At 50.2% G+C, this 23,203-nt stretch overlaps 1 protein-coding gene across 1 annotated transcript; it reads right to left on the bottom strand.

The window, feature by feature from the left end:
- Nucleotides 1–2,099: 2,099 nt before the first annotated feature.
- BNC1 (basonuclin zinc finger protein 1) lies at nt 2,100–23,202 on the bottom strand. The gene is made up of 5 exons (XM_054588496.1): nt 23,125–23,202; nt 10,341–10,440; nt 8,892–9,127; nt 5,131–6,989; nt 2,100–3,152 (listed from the first exon to the last, which is right to left on the bottom strand). The coding sequence occupies exons 1-5, from the start codon at nt 23,200–23,202 to the stop codon at nt 2,468–2,470; spliced, it is 2,958 nt and encodes a 985-aa protein (XP_054444471.1). The 3' UTR covers nt 2,100–2,467.
- Between the last annotated feature and the right edge of the window lies 1 nt (nt 23,203).

The following is a 23,203-nucleotide window of genomic DNA, read 5'->3' as shown; positions in this document are numbered from 1 at the left end:
TAAGATCGTGACGGGTCTGAGTGCGACAGCACAACGGGTGGGGGGTACGCAGGGGGTTCCTGGTCACCTCCTCACGATGACTGTCCACCTGGCACGAGGTAGGTCCAGGCAGATGTGACACCTGGGGATGGGTGTGAATACAGACAAATGCATGGGGGGGCACGGGGGAGAGGCTGAAGGGGTTCCCACCCAATTCTCTGAGAGCAGGAAGGGAGGGCAGCTACTGGCGGGATCCTGCAGAGGCGGGGAAGGCTGCCTTGCCGTGGGGAGCGAGAGAGAAGCTGACGAAGATCGTAAGGGAGGACGAGTGGGGAGAGGGTGGAGAGGACGCAGCGGCAGGAAGGCGGGTTAGGGCCTTGTAGGCTGTGGGCGGGTCTCTGGATTTCACACTGAGCAGGGACTGCACATGGTCATCACCTCAGAGGGGACCTGGGTGGGCGGAGGGGATCATGCCTTTATCTATAGATTGGAAGGAGACAAAAAAAAAAAGAGGTGAAGAAGTTAAAAAAGTTAAAAGATGTTATCAAAAGCTGCTTTTAAAAACTATATATTTAAGGGTGAAAAAAAAGAGGCGGAGGTCTTTCATTGCACTCTGTTGTGAGCACTGGCCGACTTACCTGTGAACGCATCGTCGTTTTTGGAAATCACTTAATGTTGGTAACAAGTTGACACTTAGTCCCTCCTCCCGGGAAGCTACCGCTCCATTTCTTTGGGCCAGACGGACGGCGGCAGTTCCCGTCTTGCCGTGACAGCAGCCGCCGATCCCAGTCTCAGCCCTCCAGGCCCCCCTGGGTTTTCAGCTCTGCACCATCCACTGCGAGCGTCTGTCCGTGTGTCTGTGTGTGTGTGACCACAAGCACTCCATGTGACAAAAACCGGTTTTACAAAATGTGGGCCTTCGTAAACAAAAAGTATGCCATACACTTTTATTAAATCATGGAAAACTCATCAGTACACAAATTTCTTCCACTTTGGGGAAAACTGGGATATGGAACAGCTGGGTAACAAAACAGATGAATGATACATCTCACTTTAAGCAGAGACAAGTTTTAAGCTGTCACTTTTTTTTTTTTTAAGGTGAAATAATCAGTAACAGGTTCTTGGCTTCTTTCACCTTTCAGCCATAGGAATCTCTCTCTTATGGCTCCCAATTCTCTTTAAGGATGTTTTTCATTACTTAAACCAACCATAACTTTAAAAGATGGTTCACTTGACGTCTTAATATGAAATCAATTTCTTCTTCCCTAGCACGGGCCTGCAGGGCACTGTAAATGCCAGATTTCGGGGGACAGCCTCCTCCCACAGGACTGAGTAGGCTTCCCTTCCACCACAGCAAACGTGCACGACTATGTGGACTCTATTTCAGAATAAGTTAAATACTAAGACATACGGCACGGCAATACCATCCTAGTTTTCCTCCTACCAAGTAAATCTGGAGGCTTGCCCCCATCTTACACACTGATAAAGGGTGAAGACTTGGGAGGCCCAGTGATACCGAGAGTGGACAACAGCCGTCAGAACCACCTCATCCTCTCCACGCGTGGGCCAGAGTCACACAGACGGTCCCCTCCAGAGTCACACCCGCGTTCGTTCCACGGGGCCCACGGGGGACGGACTCTGAACTGCTGATGCAAACGGGCAGCGGTTTTCAAGTTTAGGTTGTCGCTCGTTCTGCTTTCGAACAAGACCCAGAAGGTCACACGGTGACCTGTCTGCACTCACCCCAAATACTCACATAATATAAACACAAATTAAATATTACCCAAGTTATTTTAAATTAAATCGAAAACCACTATTCTTAAGTGCACGGTATCCCCGCCCCCCCGCCCCAGCTTCTTGAATGCGTGTTACAGGGCGAGGACTACATCGTTGGCGATGTTCGGGTTTCTACGGTGTTGGAAGCCAACCTGCTTCCTCCGACGGCCCCCTGGGGCACCGCACGCGACCCCCATGGGGCGCGAGCAATTTTCTACTCCAAATGGGGGGACTGTCTCAAACAGCCACGTTCCCAAACTGAAGTCTGGATTTCAGAGTCCTTAAAGCAGGATCTCAACAATGGGACCTTTGGGACGGGCTCCTCGCCCGTGCGGACAGCCTGCTTCCCCGGGGACACTCCGCTGACCCTTCCTCCTGCCAGCCTCACTCCAAACTGCCCCCCAGGCCTGGGCCCCGCAGACCTGGCCATCGCCCGGGGGGGGTGTAAACAAACCTGGGCGAGGCGGCCTCATTTCTGCACATTTTGGTCATGTCACTGAAAAATGCCTTGGGTTAAGAAAAATAATTGGAAAAGCTGCCCCCACGGTCAATGTCTCACAAGGCGTGTTGGTTGCCCATCCTGCTGTGGAAGACTAGAAAGTCAGCACCAGTACCTTTTGCTTGGCTTGTCCCATATGGTATCAAACAAAGTCAGACACGTATCTTTGGATGACCTTCCTCCTGCAACGTGATACAGGCTCATCCGATCTCGTCACTGGAGGTGACTTGGAGAGGTGACCAGGCTCTTGTGCAGGTTAGGGTTCTGGCTGTGTCTGTTCCGACTGCGAACAGACGAGAACATGGTGTTGCAGCCCGGCACTTTGCATTTGTGCAGCTGGCGGAGGTGCACGGTTTTGTAGTGGGCCCTGAAGGTCCCTCTGTTGCTGTATGTCTTTTGGCAGAGGTGGCACGTTATGGGCAGCCCAGAAGGCAGGCCGGCGAGGCTCTGGTCGGCCTTGTCCATCAGGACACAGATGGGGAACTCATCGTCCCCGGGCCCAAGGCTCGGGCCGTCGCAGGTCCCGTCACTGTCCTCCATGAGCACGGTGCCTTCCTCGCTGGCCCCGTCCGAGTCCCACGAGGAGTGGCTGCTGCTCTCCGACTTCATGCTTGAGGTAGCGCTCAGATCCAGGACGGTGCCCTCGCTGGGCGGGCCCGCGCGGTAGCTCTCCAAGCCGGCGCCGTGGACTTGGGCCAGGGGGTAAACCAGGCTGCCCATCCGACTGGTTCCCTTGAAAATGACAGACGTCTGGGAGGCTTGCTGTGTGAAAGCCACATCCTGGTAGGCGTCCTTCGCCACGTCCTTGAGGAGGTAAGCTGCCCGGAAATGCTCATCACTGCTCTCCACGGCCTCTTGGGTCAAAGCCTTTTGGTGGAGGTTTAGGTTTGAGCTGTGTCTACAAGAGTGAAAAGATGGTTAGCAACGGGTTGCACTGGCTGCTTTCAAAACAGAGTCATTGTTCGGAGCGGAGACCCGAAGCGGAGACCAGACAAAACGTGAGGCATGTGCGGCGTGACGAAAAGGGGCGTGGGGTGCAATGCGTGTTTCGTGGACATTGGCCCGCTGACGCTCGCCCCTCGCCAGAAATGAGCATTCCCGGGAAGTCAGCGGGTCTGGGGACTGGGGTGTGTGCTCCTCTTCTGTTTCCACTATCTAACTGACACGTTAACTTCCTGGGCCTCATCTAAAGAGAATGGCTAGACGATTTCAATTAGGCCAATTTGACGGGGATGTTGGAACAGCGGGTCCCAGGAAATACCTGGTCGCCCATCATAAGGAACTAAAGAGAGGACTCTATTTCAATGACACCCGGAGACAGTACCTTCTCGAGCGGCACGGTCCAGTCGATAGCCGCTCCTGCACGGTACTGAGTGCCTGAGGGGTGGCTGCATCACATAGTGAAATGATAATGTTTGGGATAGACTGCAACACACTGTCACTGAAATGTACTTCACTCGTCTCTGCTTTTTCTACCGTGGCTACAAGGAAACTTAAAGTTTCCCGCGTGGCTCGCGCAGCAGGGGTGAGGGCGTTTGCACGCACATCGCCCCAGCAGTTCTGCGGGTGTGAACGTCTGATGGGCTGGAAAGAGTAGGGTGTGCGAGAGGAAGCGCGCACTAAGTCCCGTTCCCATTTGCCACGTTTCCCTGGATACCAGACAGCGGTTCTGCCAAGGCAGCACTGTGAGCGCACACCAATCACCAGCCTCCCACCCGGTGATTACGCCGCGGGGCAGGTAATGAGTATCCATTATGACACAGGCCTTAGACTCATACAATATCATTTGGATGTAACTTGTCAATCAATGGGGGCCTTGCTCAGAGATTCCCTGCTACCCTGACAAGCAAACACAGCCTGTATCCAGGGCTACGATCTTCAAGGGGACAGGAAGGTGACTCCAGACACCTCAGAATGCACACCAGGTTCAGACTGGGAGAAACACCGTCACCGAAATAAACAAGGACTGAATTTTCTTTTCCACATCTCCGAGGACACACAAGGAGGGAGCGAGTGTAATCCAACTTCAGATCTCCGATTCCACTTCTCTCCCTTACGCGTTCTTTTTCCCCGGACGTCATCAGAATTGCGCTCCCAGATCACCCACTTTGCAGCAGGTCTCCTTAACTACAGCTCTGACCTGTGATTATGTCAGCGTTCTGGGTTGGAGGGGCAGGAATGTGTCAGCAGAAAATCAGACGCAAGGTTGACATACAGGTTCCAGTACATACACGCGATTGCAAGAAACACACACAAACACACTCACTGGAACCTCGTACAGAAAGGCCCCGGCAGCAACAAACCAAAGCTCTGGGCCGCACGCTCAGCTCCCGAGTGTCCTGTGAATATCGAGAGCTACAGCGATTAAAAGCACCTTCCTCCTTCCTCCACTGCAAGGATGAGGTCACCGTGCCTCACGCCACACCCTTGGACCCGGATGTGCCTCTGAATTCAGAATTTCTCAGACTTTAGACAAAGCAGGATGATGCATGTACTGTAATACTACGTTAAAGCCCCCATAATAAATCCATGAATATTTCTGCCCTGAACAGACACAAGAAATCCACACAGAAGGTGATTTTAAAAAATGACGACAAATAGTCTCCCATCATTTCACGTCACATCCTGTGGCCAAAAGGGCTTAGATTTTGGAACTGAACATCCAGGAGGGCGGAGCTATAGGACAGGGTTTCTCAGTGTGTGCCCGGCCCAGCAACATCGTGTCACCGGGCCCTTAGAAATGCAAGCTCTCAGGCCCCACGCTGCCCCCCTGAGGCAGGAGTTCTAAGCGCAGGGCTCAGAAGCCCGTTTCAACACCCCTCCAGGTGATAAAGAACCGCCACCTTAGGACAAGCCATCGCCAGCAGGTGCCTTACCTGTCCCTGCTCCTGCGGGAGGGGAAGGTGGCCGTGCAGCCCTCCACCGTGCAGACGTGTGTTTCCTTGGCGTGCATGTTCTTGTGGTGCATTTTCACGCCGCAAGCATTCTTGAAGGTCTTCTGACAGATGTCACACTGGTGGCGACTCTCTTCCTTCTGCCTCGCCACCGCGTGCTGACCCGGGTGCTCCAGTTCTTTAGAATCTTCGAAACAAGGAAAGGCCACTCCTCTGGTGGACAAAGTGCTGAACAGCCCCCCGGCCAGCAGGCGCTGCTGCAGGCTGATGTAGTCTGGGAAGGGGACACAGGGCTCCATCCCAGGTGCGAGGCGGAGGTCCCGGCCACCATCCGCCGCCTCCCTTGGCACCACGGTCAGGTCTGGCTTCTGCTCCGTCTCCGAGTCGTGCGTGGCCTGCTCAGGGGTTCGGCTGACGGCCCCCCTGGGCTCGATCACCGATGGGAGATGGCAGGGCCTCTGCCCTTCAGGGAGAGGCTTTCCTAGGCTCCCCGGCGGTGCATGCTGCTCCTCCAGCGCCCTGTCCGACCGAGGACTGCAGGCCTCCGGCTCATCCTCACTGACCACCTGCAGGGGCATGTCTTCATCCGAGCTGAGTGCGTGCCTCTTCTCGTTCGCTATTTCCACAGCTTCCTTCTCTATTTTGATAGGCATGCTGGACTTCCGGGATTTCTTCTTGGGAAGGGCGTCGAATGGCATTGCGTTGGAAACCAGCTGTTCCGAGATCGAGGAAGACAGCAGGGGGAGAGACGGCAGCAGCCCCGGCGTGTTGGCCAGCTCCGCTGGAGTGGCCGGACTGCGGTAGAAAGGGAGGACCGGCTGGACTGTCTTGAGGTTGGGAAAGAGCACGCCGTTCTGGCCGACGCCCGGGAAGGCCGCTGGGCCCCTGGGATCCTCGCCTGAACCCGGGCAGCCAGGGAGAGGCCTGCAGCCTGGAGACGTTGCCGTGTACCCTGCCCGCTTGCAGTTCTCAGAGGTGGCCAGGCTCAGGCTGTTCCTTAGGTCCTTGTCCCTGTTGTTCCTGTTCATCGGCATGTGCAGCCGGGGGTTGGGGTTGGCGCTGTGGCGGTTCCGGCTCCTCAGGGAGCTGAACACCATGTTACACCCCTCGATGGTGCACTTGTGCTTGATCTTCAGGTGGACGGCGTTGTAGTGGATCTTGAGGGTGCCTTTGTCGTAGAAGGTCTTCTCGCAGGCCGTGCAGAACACCCGGCCCTTCTTAGTGCCGAGGCTGTTCCTCTCGGGCTTCACTTTGGCCTCGGGGGACAACTGTGTCCTTTCCAGCTTAGTGACGATGTTGTAGGAGCTGGAGTCGCTTAAATGGGCGCTGTCTTCCTTGCTAGTAACAGCATCAGGACAGCTCAGACACGGCTCTTTCTCGACCTGGAACGGTGTGGAGCTTGAAGTCAGGAAGCCGCTGTCGGGGAAGGGTCCGTGGATTTCCTGTCTGGGGTCCGGACTCGGGTCCTGGCCCTGCTCCAGCACATACTGCTCGGGCAGCGACCCTAGCAGGGCGGGAGGCATGGGGTTGAAGAACTGGAAAGGCAGCATGAAAGTCATGTTGTTGATGAGGCTCTCAAAGGGGTGCACACTGGGGGGGCTGCCCTTGTCCCCGGCGGCGGGGAGGCTGGCGCTCCTGTGGCCGCAGCTCTCGATGAACGCCCTGATGTCCACGTTCGCGGTCGGGGGCGGGATGAGCACGGACGGCTCCTCCTTCTCCTGAATCGCCATCAGCTCCACTATGGACTTGGTCTCCCCGAAACGCAGGAACTGCTGCAGCGTGGCCACCTCCTCCTCGCTGGTCATGATGCTCCAGTGATCCAACACCTTTCCCGACGCGTCCTAAACCCAAACCAGAACGTCAACGTACAATTCGCTGCCCACGCTTTACCCTCTCCTCGCAGAAAGCGCCCTGCGGTCAGGGCCCCCACGCGCACCCCGGGGCGCCTGTGTGCACATTCGAAAATGACGCCCCCTCTGGATGAGCACGGGGCTCGTTGGGTTCAGCGCCCACCCACGCCCCCCTCCAAGGCCAGAAACTCGGTGCGGAATATAGGCTGCACGAATATAAGCGGGCGTCCGAAAGAGAGACATGAAATTATATTACTCACGCCTCGGAAATTTGGTGATCATTTCCATCTGATTTCAAACCAATTAGTCGTCTTGCATGAGGCATTATAATCCTCCCCACAAAAATTAAAATACGTGCCTTCTGAAAATAGTCACTTCCCTCTCTAAAGACTCTAGATGGAGCAATCAGACCTAGATATAGCCTGAGTATTTATTCACTGCATTTTAATAATCTGCCCAAGCAACTACCATTGGAAAACAAATGAGCCTGTATTGATCTACGGCCCGAGTTCACAAAGCAGAGCTGTAATTACACGGGCGTGTTGGAGATCTTTCAAACTCTAGCAAGGCCTAACTTTTCCCAAAACTACAATAAATATTTTATCACAGAACATGTATTTGATGGCCTACTGAGATTTTTCACAGTGCACGTAAGAGTTTTGAAGATGAGGAAGAATGTAACATCATAAATTTTTCATGCACTAGAGGTTCAAGGTAATTGATTCCATATTTTTAATCCCAACGCTAGAAAGCAAGATTATTAGGATCATTAAATATTGATCTATGTCATAATGTAAGATCATAATGCTGCTCTACATAAAAGGTTGTTTCTAGCCTGTTGGGGGTCCTGCTCTCGAGGTGAGCAAACCTGTTTCCAGAGGAAGAGTGTGACCTTTAGACTCAGAAAGACGCGGGTTCAAATTCTGGTCTGCCACAGAGGAGCTGAGCGACTTCAGCAAGACTTAGAAGCACTCTGATTTTTCAACGGGAAAATGGAGACAATCTACCTACTTCATAAGGTGACTGAGGGGTCCAGGTCAAACACGGTTATTTGTGTTCATTTCCGTGATAGGGCCCATTGGAGAAAAGCTGGCGTGTCCGTTAGACTTAGAAATACATTCATACCCCCATTTCGCTGAAATTTTTACCTAAGTTGGCTGACATTTTCTAGTGCAGTGGCAAGAAAATGCTTTAGCTGTTTCATACGTCACGGAAATGATGTCATTCCTATCAGGAAATACATTCTTTGCTTGTGAAAACACCTTGATGGCCTAGCTGGTTACAGAAAGACAGGTAAAATGTACGGAGGGGAGAGAAGGCGTGAGAGATACAGAGAGATGCTCCTTTCATCTCTCCTTCCTACAGAGACAGAGGCAAAATGTGCGGAGGCTGCAAGAGAGTTGGAGGGAGAGCAAAAAACACAAGGGCACGAACACCAAGATATCCCAAGACGACAGATTCTAGGAAGGAAAAGCAGCAGCAGACGGCTTTGGGGAACAGAAGCTGCAGTTGTTCGCTTGTGGTCCTGCAGATAAGTTCCCTTCTCACCCCCAAACCGTCAGTGAGCTCGGATGCAGGCAGCACCTGTGTCAACAGGCACAGTCTGCAGATACTGAAAGAAACAGAGGCAGCCCCCAGGATGGGGAAGAGCTGCTCAGCGAAACCCAAGTCAGAGCCGCAGGCGACGTTCCCACACCCTGACTTCCACAGGGACCGGGAGGAAAGCACTGGGTTCCCCGCAGAACAGGAGGCAGGGCTTCAGCCGTTAGAAGAAGTGGAACAGGGCAGGGTGACTGCACTGCCTGTCACAGGGACGGGCAAGCAGGTGACCTCAGCCACACGGACGGGGATGGGAGAAGACACTGGAGGGGCCGGGGGTCCCGGGGGCCCTACCTGCAGCACGTAGCCTCGGATGTAGTCCTGAAGGGTCCAGTCCAGGGCGTGGAGGATCTGGAGAACCTCGTCTTGCTTCAGCACGCTGAAGAGCCGGTCCAGGAGGATTTTCAGGCGAACGGGGATGGCCTGGGTCCCGTACAGCATGAGGCTGCTAATGTCAAACACCACGTTGGACTGGACAATCTCTACCTGGCTTGTTGGATACAGAGGGGGGACCCTCAGCTTACTCAGAGCTGAAAAACCAAACGGAAGAAGTAACGTTTTTTAAAGAGTCTACTTGCAAGAGAAACACTGCAGGGGAGATAAGCTACAGCACTAACTCTCAGTGATGTGTTCTGACAGAGAAAACACGCTTATACAAACGATTAATTATCTTAACAGCTATCACAGGACTGGCCCAACAACTCTTTTCTTTTTCCTCCCTTTCCTGTGGCACCCCTGAGGTGTAAAAGAGCCACACGTGGGGAAAAGTACACAAAAACGGGGGTAAAAACAAAGGTGGCAGGTGCCCGGTCAAGAGGATGGAAAAATCAGAGCAGCAGGTGGAGACCCTGGACTTGGGAGGCCGGCAGGCCCGGGTTTGAGCCTGGGCGGGCACCTCCTACTTGTCAGGCTCGGCCAACGAAGCCGCCGAACTCTATGCTGTCCGGTGCAACAGACATCAGCCACATATGGCCCCTTCAGTTTGGATTTAAATTCCTTGACCCTTAAAAGAATTAGAAATTCAATTCTGCACTCATACTAACCCTAAGTCAAGTACTTTGGAGCCACATGTGGCCAGCGTAGGGTCAGGTTTTGTAGAGAGAAGTACAGGATGTCCAGTTAAATCTGCCTATAAACTTCAGATAAATGGCACATAAGTGGGATAGACTTAGGGCTAAAACATTATGTATTGTTTACCTGAAATTCAAATTTAACTGAGCATTCTGTATTTTGTCTGGGCTAGGGTTACTGTATTAGGCTACACAGAGCATTGTATCATCAGAAAATGATGGCACTGAGCATCTTTAGAATGGGGCTGACGGCCTTGGTGGGTGCGGCTCAGTGGATTGAGCGCCAGCCTGCGAACCAAAGGGTCGCGGGTTCAGTTCCCAGTCGGGGCACACGCCTGGGTTGCAGGCCAGGTCCCCAGTAGGGGGTGTGTGAGAGGCAGCCACACATTGATGTTTCGCACCCTCTCTTTCTCTCTCCCTTCCCCTCTTTCTAAAAATAAATAAATTAAATCTTAAAAAAAAAAAAAGAATGGGGCTAACAAAACACTTATCATATGGAGTCGTTAAGATTCAAAGCAATAACACATATAAAGCTCTTAGCCTGTTACCTGGCATGCAGTAATGACTCGCAAATGTTAGCTGTCCTTCTTAGGTATTACATCCATTCCTGAATAGCTCTAAGTTACTTAGAGGGAGCTCTGCCAGCCAAGAGAAGGGGAAAAAATACAGTTACCGTGGGCCACCCATCCGTGTCTGCACTGCTCACACTGGCGGTGGTTTATTTTCCCTGGTTTGAAACTTTGGCAACTGCAGTTCAGGGTACAGCCAATAGCCTGCCAGAGAGAACACAGGTATGTGTAGCCTGTTCGCGGTGTGTGGGACAGACACTGAATTTACAAAACAAAACCTCCGTTCAGCCCTGCGCATTGAGCAATGCATGCCCACTCCGTGCTGCGCCCAGACACGCACACCGGACCCCGGAAAGCGGAGCGGCTGGCCCAGGACCTGGAGATGGAGAACACGTAACACAGATGTTCTTCTGCATGGGAGAGCAGGCCCCAAACATCAGGGCTTTCCGTAAGATCATGGGCTGGAAAGAAATAACTTGCTTATTGTTATTAAGAAGGGTGAAGAGTCACATTTTCAACGAATCTCTCCACTGAGCAGAGCAGCAATGCTGAAATGTATGCAGAGGCCTCCTTGAGACAAGGGAAAGGGAGTTGATCGGCGCGGAGAGTCATCCACACCGGAGCCTGCCACCCATGCAGATGCGGCAAAAGCTGAACGCCAGAATAGCTTTCAGCGCCCTGAGGATGGTCCCCGACTCCGCCCACCGGACTGTGTGACTGAGGGAGACAGATACAGGCTGGACGAGCCGTGCGTGGGTGCCCGGCTGCGTGTTAAAGTGCTGTGTGCGGTACGTGGGTGTGGAGTGCGGACATATGGCTGAAATGAACAAACAAACAAACAAAAAATAGAGATGTACGTGCCAACGAAAGTCTAGTATTAGCAGCAAATCTTCACAGATATTTTTAAGATGAGTTCCTCAGATGGGGCTAGAGGCCTGCAGAATGTGATCTATTATTAAAGAGAAAAAGCTCCCACAGAGCTCCGACACAGCAGGGCTCCCGGGGAGAGCCGCTGGGGGGGGGTCCACGGGATCCAAGGCAGCCGTGAGACCGGGCAGCGTGTGTGTTTGGGGGTGGGGGACGAAAACACCCCGCAATTACGGGTTTAAACCTCCACCTGCCCATTAAGGGACTATGTGGCCTTGTGTGGGGACAGGAAGGGGAGAATCTGGCCTAGGACTCGCGAAACGCGCTGGAAGAGCGGCTGGAACGAGTCTTCACTTACAAACCTGCTGCTGGCGGGATGGTGAATGGGGCAAGCAGTTTGGACAACAGTCTGGCTGAGTCGCCCTAGGCTCCAGAGATTTCCCTCCTTGGTTATGTGCCCACGACAACGGAAAACATCTGTCCACACAAAAACTCGTTCTCCAAAGTGGAAACAACCCCAATGGCCTTCGACGGATAGACGGATGAACCAGCTCTGGTACATCCATACAGTGGAACACGACTGGGCAATAAGAAAGAACGAGGCCCTGATACATGCTACCGTGTGGAGGAATCTCGAAAACATTTGGCAAGGAAGGAAGTACACAAAAATGAAGGAAGTATAAAAAGTCAGAGGTTGTATGATTCCACTTACATGAAAGGTCAAGGTGAGCAGAGGAGGGGTCCCCCGGGGCGGCGGGGAGGGGGCCGAGACCGCTAATGGGTGGTGGTGAGGGGGAGTGGTTTTCTTTTTTGTGTGCTTTCATCTTTAGAAAAAACAGCTTTACACTGAGGTATGATTCCCATACACAATTCACCCACGGAAAGCACACAAGTGAATGGTGTTCAGTACAGTCACAGAGTCGTGCGGTCACCGTCACGGTGTAATTTTCATCATCCCCAAAAGGAGCCCGCGTACAAGCTTATGGTGGACACGCGTCTCCACGTCTTTGGGGAATGTGCTTAGGAGTGGAATCGCGGGGTGACGCAGTAACGTTCACCGTCTGAGAAACTGCCCAACGGTTGTCCAAAGGGGCTGCACCGTTTCACACGCCCGCCAGCGACGCATGAGGTTCCGGCCTCCCCACATCCTCGCTGCCACGCCGCGCACGGGCGGACCGCAGGTGACTTTCTGGCAATGGAAAGATCCCCAGTGATGCTACAAGGACGGATCCATGTCGTTAGACATTTGTCCAGACCCATGGGATGTACAACACCCAGTGTGAACACTAAGGTAAACTATAGGCTGTGGGTCATTATAAGGAGTCAGCGCAGGTTCGTCATTGCAACAAATGCGCCCCCCGCCTTTGAGGGGTGCTGAGAACGCGGGGGGCCGTGCAGGGGGTGTCCAGGAAGCGTCTGTACACTCAATGTTGCTGCGAATCTACAAACGTAAGGTCAAAAAAACAAACTGGTGGCCTTGCTTAAATACAGCTTCAAGTTTACACGATGTAACGGCCACCTACAATTCTTTCTGGATTACAATCGGCCTGACCAGAGCAATCAGACAGGAGATTTTCAGGTGGAGGACAGGGCCACTCACCGCAGAGGCGTGCGGCAGGGAGCAACGGTGCTACTGAATTACCAAAAGACAGGAAACACGGGGGAAACGGTTTTACTTTTTGTAAAGTCCTATGATAAAATATAAAGAAGTCCAGATAACCACAACACTGTCTTCCTCTCAATAATGCGTGCATTCCCACTGGGGGTGGTATCATCCCAAAGGGGTGCAATTTGTTATGGGGGGTGAAAAATATTCTTTTTATGTATAAAGTGCGGGTATACATACATCAACAGGCATACAGTGTGTGGTATAATAAAATTTCACTGGAGGAAACACAGTTAGGAAAAAAACACTTCTAAAGTCTCCTTTGATATGGGGGTGTGGGGAGAAATGAAAAATAGATTGAGAAACACTGCTTTAACACCAGGAATTATTTTTTTTTTTTACTTTGTGGTTATACAGTTTCTCCTTATATATACATTTTACTGATGTGTTAAATACATGAACTCATACATCTATACACCTATATGCATAACTTACATAGCTACCTTGACTGGAAGTTAAAGGATAAAACCGGGTAACAACTTAATTTTTCCTACACGTTGTCAAAGCAAACATTGTGAAGGGCACTGTCATTAGTCGGCAGTGCACCTGTTAAGGTGTCCAGCTTCTCAAACTTCCCTGCGACCCTGAACGATGGCTTGCAGACGACCTCGTCCATGTCCACAAGAGCTACCAGCACGCTCAGTACGAAGCCTCTGAAACAACATTTCACTGCCTACACTCTATGACGGCTTTAAAGAACATTTTAAAAAGGAGAAAAGTTCTTTCTTTGGATGATGTCCCTGAAAAGGCCGCTCACTCTCTAAAAACCGGGTGACCCTCCCCATGACGCAGAGCCCCGGGACACGCTGGGACACCGCCTGGGCCCAGCGCAGCAGGAGGGAACCACGTTCCCAGCACATTTCGCAGCCTCGGGTGGAAATTCATTTCTTTCTGCATCTCTTGATTCCTGACTCAGGGTTTCTCAGCTTCAGCGTTATAATCATCGCGAGTCGGGGAGTTCTTGGTGGGGGCAGGGGCCGTCCTGTGCATGGGAGGGGGTCCCGTAGCCTCTCCAGCTTCTCGGCGCCAGAGGCCCCGGGCACACCTCCCTCCCCCAGGTGTGAAAACCAAAAATGGCTCCAGGGACTGCTACGTGCCCCTGGAGGCAAAACTGTCCCCAGGTGGGACCCATGGACCTAACCTGATTACTTAGTTTTAGCAGTTTGTAGGTTGGGGACAGCATTTTAGGCAGTTTTAGCTACAATTCCAACGTTTGAATGCTGCTTAACAAGAAACATCCATGTGGTTCTACGTGAACGTATTTGAATAAGGCTTAATAAAGCTCATTAGACATCCATGGAACTAAACTCAGAGGAATTATTTATGAACAAAAAGGCTAATTACAGTATCTTAGAAAACTTCTAATACAAGGCCCTTGGGTTGTTCCACCCATCACAGAATTCTCCAACATAGTCAAACTATAGCACTATTATCAAAAGACAAATTAAAACTTCTAAAATGAAATCAAACAAAAAAAATACTGTCATTACAAGACAAAAAGTGCTCATGTAAATCCAAATGGAAAACTCTTAAAACTTACATCCTTCCCTTTGGACTCCTAATAGGTGTTCCTTCCTTCAGAAGCATAAAGCAGGTGCTCACGACATTCCAAACCCCTCACGACGTGGGTATCGCTTTTTGTGCACTCATCTGAATCAGGCTATTTCTGGATTGTTATCAGTCCCTTTGACGTGCTACGAATCAGCATTCAAAATGCTGGTTGGCTGTTTCAGTAACTACCCTTTGCTCGTTTGTTCATCCAGACGTTACCAACACACCCGGCATGTGATGCATGATTCCGTTATTTGTACTCTCGCGACGGAAAGTTACGAGCTGGTGTTTCGATGGGTTTGAGGGTCCCACTTCCTCTCCTAGGCACCCCTGAGCTACCTTGCGCTTGGGGAGATGCCGACTTGAGTTCCTAGCAGTGGCCACAGCCCAGGCCCTCAGTGGGGCAGGCACACAGGCATCCACTGCTGGGCAGTGCATGTCTTTTGTCGGATGCGAACTATTGAGCTGGAAAGAAAAAAACTGGCTACTTCAAAGAGGTTTTCATCTTTAGGACATGCAAATATATTCCTATCATGGAAGATAACCTGGGGGAGGTGTTCTTGGGGGACTAGATGGAAGAGGGGAGAGGAAAAATTACAGAAGACCTTTGGGGTCTCCAGAGTCATTGCACCGGCCCCTAGAGAGGAGCTGTTTTTGATCGGGCTCAGGAGCAGCACCCACTGTGTGCCAGCCAGACAGCCCTGCGGGTTCAAGCGACTTCACCTGCGCTGTCCAATACACTGACCACTTACTCACAGGTGGCTATTTAAATTAATTAAAAGCGAATAAAATTTCCATTCTTTGCTCACACCGGCCACATTTGAAGTGCTCAGCAGCTACCCGTGCCAGTGGCCAGTGGCTACTATACTGGAGAGTGGAGATGAGAACATTTCTATCGTCACCGAGAAATCGACCGGACGGTTCTGAGTCCGACCGTGAGACTCGCTGCCCTTCCAGCATCTGTCCTTCCACATGGTGGCGTTCGTATTTAGGTGATCCCGTGTAATCCTCACTACATCGCTGCCAGGAAGAAACTGTTCTCGGGAAACTAGAATGTATGGAAGAGCTGTAATATGCCCAAGGGCATGCAGTCGGTGAGCTTTACTGAGCAGGTATCACAGGCAGCTCTGCAGTAAATGGGGCCTGTGTGCTACCCCGTTTCTTAAACCCACCCAGGAGGCAGGTAGCACTGCCCTCATTTTACAAACAAGGAAACTGAGGAACTTACAGTCTATCAGGGTGGTCTCAAATTTGGATATGGGGGTAGATTATTTCTTGAAATATCAAGAGTTGGCGCTAACCGCATTTACCCTTACGGGTTTATTTAATCCCTACAGCAACTTTGGGAGTTAGGCATTATCATCCAAATATTTCCTGAGCAGTTCTAAGCCAGGCATTATAAACTCTGAGGATTAAAGTGCTGAACCAGACCAATGAGGTCCCAGCCTTCAAGGCGTGTATATTCTAGAGACGGAAAATAAACAAGTAAACAAACAGTATCTTTTCAGAACAAGGTGAGTGCTCTGAAAGAACGAAGCAGAAATCTCTGCTAGCAACGTTACTGGGTGGCGTGCAGGAATAGAGAGAGATAGGAGGAAGTGCCCCGTAGAGAGGGTCACTGTCAAGGGCTTTTGAGGAGGTGACATCTAACCTGAGTCCCAAAGGATGGCAAGGAGCCAGTGAAGAACTGGAGGCAGAGGGAAAAACGTTTTAGGCTGCGGGCATAGCAAGCACAAAGGCCCCAAGGCACCAAGGAGGCAGGAGTTTTTATGGCACCAAAACAGGTCGGCATCGCTGGAGTGGAGCAGGCATGGTTAATGGTAGGAAATGGGGGTCACGGAGGTGACAGGCTATTCTGCATAGGATTGTGGGGACGCGCCGAGGAGTATGGATTGTATTCCACATCTAACCATGAGCCTTGGAAAAAGGTGTAAAGCGACTACGATTTGCCTATTACAAGGACACGTCTGGATGTGGAGCTGGGGAGCCTGAGCGCCTTCCCCTTCAGCACACTGAGCGTGTGTTGGGGGGAGGCAGTAAAACCTGCGACTGGCCTCGGGCAACTTACATCCTACTTCCTGCTCAGCCGTGTAAGCGGTAGCTCCATGACTTGGAGCCTCTGACTATAAAATGGGCTGGATACCTGCTCTTGCCTACCTCAGCGGCTTATTAGCCACATTAATGAGAAAATACAGATGGAGAGTTGAAAAGACCAATTAGCACAGTACGACTGTTGTTACTGCCAGACCTACAGCAAGTACGTTCTTAGCTCCTCTGGGCTCAGGTGGTCTGACTCTGTGCAGACAGAGCTACCCAAAACACTCATGATAGAGACCTCCATAAAAGTTGCTTCACAATGAGTCATTCCTGACAGAGGCAACAAAACAGAAACTCCAAACCAACAGCTAGCAGCTGACCGCGGGCCTGACACTTGGGAAGCCTTTCGCTGGTGTTATTTAAGAAAATAACGAATGGGTCAACGAGAGAGCTGGGCCATGCTTACTAATTACAGATGCCCACCCAACAGCCTTTTGCTTAGTCTGCCTTGGTAAAAGAATCTTAATTTTCGCATCTCCTTTAATGGCTAGGTCACTAAGTACTGATCAGTGGTATAGAAGTAGACGTTCTTAGGTGGAACTTTACAGAAAGTGCCTTATAAATGGGAGGTGGCTCAGCTGAGAGACTTCTTTGTCCTTCCTCCTTCCTGGAACAAGAATGTGATGGCTGGACTTCAGAGGCCATTTTGCAACCACCAGGCAACCGTGAGATCACACATTAAGGATTGCTGAGCAGAGAGGATGGTGTCTGGTTTAGGAGTATCTTTCACTCACAGCCAGATGCAGTTCCTAAGATACACACTGACTGATCTTCTTAGGGACCGTGGAGAGGGCCCCATAAAAACCAGGTGAAAAATGGCTAACTAGTAGAGATCACTAAGACCAAGTTTAGTGTGTGGTCCTCTCTTAAGTGTGAGATTCTAAGGCCGTGCCAGATTCTCGCTGTTAAGAATCATAATTTCCCAACCTGAAATCTAAGGACCAGTCTGCTACATCACAGATCACTTTTTAAAAGTCACCAAGCTTTAGAATAAAAATGCTCCAGGTTTTTTCAAGTTGTATTTTTAAATATTAAACATAGACAATGGCTGTTAATATATTTTGAGTCTTGGGGGAATAAAAAAACTGCCAATGTATAATGCAAGATATCTTCCAAAGCAGCTGGTCCGCCTTAGCTCGTGGGGAGAGGGCTTGGTTTCTCTTCACCTGCTATGAAGCTGTTATGCCCACCCTCTGTGGCTGCAGAGCGAGCCTCTCCGGTTTGGGAAACCATACCATTCAAGGGTACGAGGTCTATACCCAACTGCTCTTTGCAGCCGCTCTGCTCGTCTGCCTCTCTCACACAATTTGTACTTCTCACGTCTCTTTTTAGAACCAATTTTTTTTTTTTTTTTGCTCCCTCCCTCCCTCCCTCCCTTTCATTTTCCTCTAGCTTCTTTCATGCTTTATTTTTTAAGGTTTCTACTGTTTTTCTTACAAATGTAAACCCACGGAAGAACAGCTAGGACCCGGAAAACAGTGTGACCATTTGCCAGATGTCTCAGGGCAACTGGGACGAAGACAGCGGACACCCAGGAGGTCCCTTTGTGTGAGGCGCTTACCTGCTGCAGGGACCCGACCCGCGCCATCCTCTTCCCCTGGCAGTTTAGCCAAATGATACTGATTTAGTTAACAAATTGGGTTTTTTGTGGTGGTTGTGTGCTTGTTTATAAGGCATCTGCTGCGCCCTGGTAATCGCGAGGAGCCCACTCGGCCACAAAGGTGAGGCGCTCCCGGCATCGGCCCCGGGGGAGAACGGGGGTGGGGGGGGCGGGGGCGGAGTGGGCAGGAAAGTCGCACAACCTGATTGGTCCACAGCTGAACAGACTGAACAGGCAAGACGGTCCATCCAACGTCGGTGTGAGACATTCATTCACTGTGTCAAAATCTAGCAACTTGATCCAAATCTAGCAATTTGAAAGATACTGAAAGCAAATGCAAGACTCATCAGCCATCTTTAAAGAGGCCAAGGAACCAATTAATTATTCCCATCCCTGGGAAACAAAAGGCAAGGCTCAAGCATGCATTCTTTTTTTTAATACAGACTGCATGTTAGAGCTACCAAATCACTGAGGAGTCCAAGGTTCTCTTTACATGCGTATCCCAGATGAAGAATTAAAATGTCAGTATATTCCTCACCTCCTAATTGAAAAGATGACAACCCGGTCATTTGTCTCTGGACAGAAGGGTATATACTATTACATATGGGGTATTCTTGCCAAAAAAGTTCAAACCTGAATTAGATTAAGCCTCTCGGTCAAATCCCACTTACAGAAAATACAGGGGATAGAGGAACGTTTAAGTGATACCACAGCGAAGTAAAATGCACTGGGGAGCATTCCACAGGACAAACAGCCCAACTTTTTCAACAGGTAAATTGCAAGGAAAAGAGTAAAGTGTAAACCTATTGATTAAGAGAGACAACATACGGACCTTATTTGGGCTTGATTTAAACAAACCAATGGCAATATGAAGTTTACAAGACAATCAAGGAAATTGGAATACTGAAATTTAATGTCATTAGAGTTGTTCATTTTTTTACGTGTTACATGGTATATCGCTTTTGTCTTTTTTTTACAAGTCTTTTGTTTTAAAGCTACTATTAAAACATTTATGCATGAAAATCTACAACGTCCAGGATTTGCATGAACGTACGCCAGTGCTATTGATGGTCAAGGGAAAGGGCAGGCAGGGATACCGATGAGATGGGACTGGCCCCGGGTTGGTCACTGTTGAATCCCCAAGCGCCCATCACTAAGCTACAGTAAACTATTCTGATTTTGTATGAAATTCTTTATAGTAAAAAGTGAAAAAGAAAGTTGAATCAAAATCCCCTATCCGTCCAACGTTTCCTGCTTTCGCGTGGGATGGCAAACATGGAGGGACAAACGGATGCTACGGCAGAGAGGCGGGAGACGTCCTGCAGGAGGCGGCAGGCGTGGGCCCATCAGCGCGTGTGGGCAGCACCAAGGGCCTGGGCGTAAAGAAGACTCACCGTGGACCTGTGTGTCAGGCCCAGGAAGCTGGGCCCCAGGGCACAGATTGGTCATGGGCAGCGAGAGCCGACTGCACAGGGTGGGGCTGGGGCGCGGGCTGGGTCAATGGGAGTCTCTCTGTCGGGTTCATGAAGCCATCCGCGTTCTGAACGGGGGGTGGGGGTGGGGGGGGAGACACAGCGGCTGGACGTGGGAAGCCTCAGGAACCAGGGAGGCAACATTTGCAACATGAAAATGACACGGAAGGAGAGCTGACAGGTTTTGGTTTCTCGCTGCACGTCTGGGGATGAAAAAAGAGACCAGTCACAAGCAACTGAAAGCATGGAGAAGGGTCCGGTGGCGTGAGGGCAGGTGGGAGGCAGGACTCGGGGGACAGGTGTCGGGCCAAGTCCACCTGTGAGGAGAGGTATGCATGACACGCTCAGTGTGTTCTCTTGCTGCTTAGTTCAAAGAAGGTGATGGGGAAAATACTTATCCTTTGATCTCTATAAATCAAAGTATGAACTGTGTGCCAAAATAATTTAACAGCTGTGCCTTTTTTCCTAAAATTATTAGTTCTAAAAACAAAAAAATATAAAAAGTAGAAAAAAATGCGACCATTATCTTTGAAACCAAACTAAATTATGTGTTTTTTCAAAAAATGAGCAAGAACGAGAAAACTATAGAGGAATTTAAGTGACACAAAAATATTGTTTTCCCTTGTAACCTAAGTTTGGGAGACTTCAGTGGTATCTTCAGAGACGTCTGATAATGAAAACACAGAAGGACGTTAAGTGCGTGTGTGGGGAATTTCTGGCTACAACAGTCGGGGTGGGTTGAGGGGAACAAAAATAGAAACAAAAAAAGACATTTACACTTCAAGGTAATTTTAGGAAAGGTGGCCAATTACCCCAAGCAAACATTTCTTTTAGGGACTTAATGAGAACTGGATTTGAAAAACAAAGTGTAAAACAAACAAAAACAAAAACAAAAACACCCTAGATTTTCAAAATACAGTTTTTAAACAGGAAAAATCAGCCCGTCAATGATGCCACCCTGATTGCTGTCTTAAAATTCCCCGTGGTGTTTCATGAAACATCAGCGTTGCCGGTATAAAAATGCCACCTTCGTGATGAGCGATGCAAGACACAGAGGGCTGCAGAACAAGGCCGGCGCTTCTACACGCTGGTGAAGGGGCTGGAAAGTAACTTGGGGGTTCGTCAGGGAGCACTGACAGATCACAGAAATCATCTGTACGGGGAGGCACACTAATCAATAGAACTATAAGGGAAAACAAGCTGGCCGCCTGATGGAGAATGTACCTGAGCACATTTCCCTCAGCACAGGCTGCTTGGACCTGGCCTTCACATTTTATTTCTCCACCGCTCTTTTCTCTCACATTGGCTGAGTGAAAGTATCATCCCCCCCAAGGCAAGGGCCTCCTGTGCTACATCAGGCAGGTTTGTAACGAGTCCATGCGCAGACAGCAGCGGCGAGAGCCCGTTTGCTTCCCACTCGGCGAAGTCGGAGAGGGCACCAAATTGGATCCTGGTGACCCCGGCCTGCTCTCCGTTGAGACCCACCCTTTTTATGCGGTACCACGATACCAAACTGCCCCTCAGACCCACCCTTTTTGGATAAAACAGGCCTATGTCTGAGTAGAGATATGGGGCCACGCTGGAATCTTGGAATTTCCAGAGTTAGGAAAAAGGGCTTCAAAACAACGACAAGATAAGAGGAAATAAGGTTTTCAGGTGGAAACCGATTTAAGAGGAAAAAACTAAAACCTTTCCAGATGCCCGTTCTGTGAAGAACCCAGTTATTTTTTAACATCTCTTAGATAAATCATGAGAAACCGGGTATCTAAATAAGGAGAATTGAAAATCTGTAGAACACTTGCAATACGGTAATTTAAAAAAATCCTGTGACTCCGTAAACACTGACCTGGCATGCCGAGCGATGCGTGTGGCTCAGCGCCGAGTTTTCACCTTCGCTGGGGTATTTCTAGTTCTTTTCAGACAGAGCTGTTTCTGAGAAAAGTAACTCACTCTCAATAACATCTGTAGAGGTGAAAATTCACCCTGGGGTAAAACATGCTCCTCCTGCAAGTAATTTACCTTGTGGAACCTTCGGGGCAAGTCTTTAATGGCCACTGTCAAAATAACTTCTAAAGCCGTACACAAAAGCTAAAAGACACTTCGGCCCCGCACCCCCGACACCGCAGTTTAATTTTACCGACAAACTGAACTTTTAAACTGTTTCCCCACTTACATTTATCTCTAAGCATTCGTAAACGGTACGTGTATGCTTACAGGACAATCATTAGTTATCCCCCAGGAGAATCTGTGTGGCTTTTCTCACCCAGGAGGCGGCTGGGTCACCCTCCTTTCCACGCTGATGAATCTAAGGTACAGAATGCGGGCCTGGGCCTGGGCCTGGGCTGCGGGACTAACTGCTGCATGCGAGAAATGTAAAATAAAAATAAAAACAGCCCTCCGTGCAAACCTCACAATTCTACGGCAATTACTCCATGTTGGCGCGTATTGCTCCTGTGAATTCTAACCGGAGCAAACAGACCATTTTTCACATCCTATTATCTCTCAGTGGCCAAAGACGCACTTCAAACCAACCACGTTCTCCCTGACTGAAGGAGGAGCATGTTGCTGGATCCTTTTCTATTCTGAAGAATCCATAGGTACAGAGGTGATGCCAAATTAAATTGTTAAGGTGTCTGAACACCCTTACGAGCTCCCTAAGCATGAGCAGCACTTGGGCTGAGTGAAGATTTCACCGCCTCGTTTCAGCATTTACCTAGAGCAGTAACATGTCCAACCGACAGCGCAGTGGAAATGGCCATACGGTTCTTGGTGAAATTAAAGTTGGCAAACTTATCGGATGAGAAATCAAATGATGACTCACATTCTTCTTCTTTCAGCTATGCCCACAAGGACCGAGGTATGCACCAAAATTCCTCATCACAGAACCGGGGGCCATCTTTCCGCTCTTACTTAAAAAGCATAAACCAAAATCCTAAGCCATTTAGGGCATCTGAAGGAATTTCCTTTTACGCGGTGGACGAAAATTTCATTTTGACAGATCCAGCTTTAACGATGTTTTAATAACATCGCCATTACAGCCCATGGAGAAGCCAGGATACTTATCACTGCGCCAAAATGTTAACAGGTACAAAGGACTTGCAAACTAACAGCCCAAGACAGCTCACGAAAAGATCTCTGGAAATCCATCGGCGATTTAAAACAATAAACAAGGAATATGAGAGCAAGCACGGGGCGGGGGGGAGGGGGGGGGGAGAAACGACGGGCCAAACGCTGCTTTTCAATTCACTTATGGTCAAGCCAGAATCTTTGTCGCTTTGCTGAGAAGTCAATTAAAAAAAAAAAAATTGTTGCTGGATGTGCTCGGTGGACCCAGAGCTGGAGTAACACATGTTTCCCCCTCACACACTCACACACACTCACACCCTCTGACAGGGATTCCCAGGACACCAGCGGGGCCTCTTTCAGGCCCCTTAAGTGTTAACAGCAGAGGCCTGGCTGCGACCGGGCGTCTGGCCCGAGTTAAAGGGCCTGTCTTCAGAGGAGCGCGGCGAGCGCGGCCATAAAACCAGGGGACATTACGGAACCTTAGAGTGTCTGATCCTCCCCCCTCCCCCGCCCCAACACACACAATTTCACTCCCACAATTAAGGCTGCTCGCTGGCATTCCATTGAACTGTCAAAGTCGGGCCGGTGGCAGCCGCAGAGCCACAAAGAGATGCCTTAAATGAGAAGAACATGTTCCTACACCGCATT

The sequence above is a fragment of the Pteronotus mesoamericanus genome, unplaced genomic scaffold (assembly GCF_021234165.1).
Source record: "Pteronotus mesoamericanus isolate MK-2021 breed Mesoamerican mustached bat unplaced genomic scaffold, CSHL_Meso_final contig_1242, whole genome shotgun sequence".
Lineage (NCBI taxonomy): Eukaryota > Metazoa > Chordata > Mammalia > Chiroptera > Mormoopidae > Pteronotus > Pteronotus mesoamericanus.
Note: the sequence above shows the minus strand (reverse complement) of the source record. Positions and strands in the feature narration are given on the sequence as shown.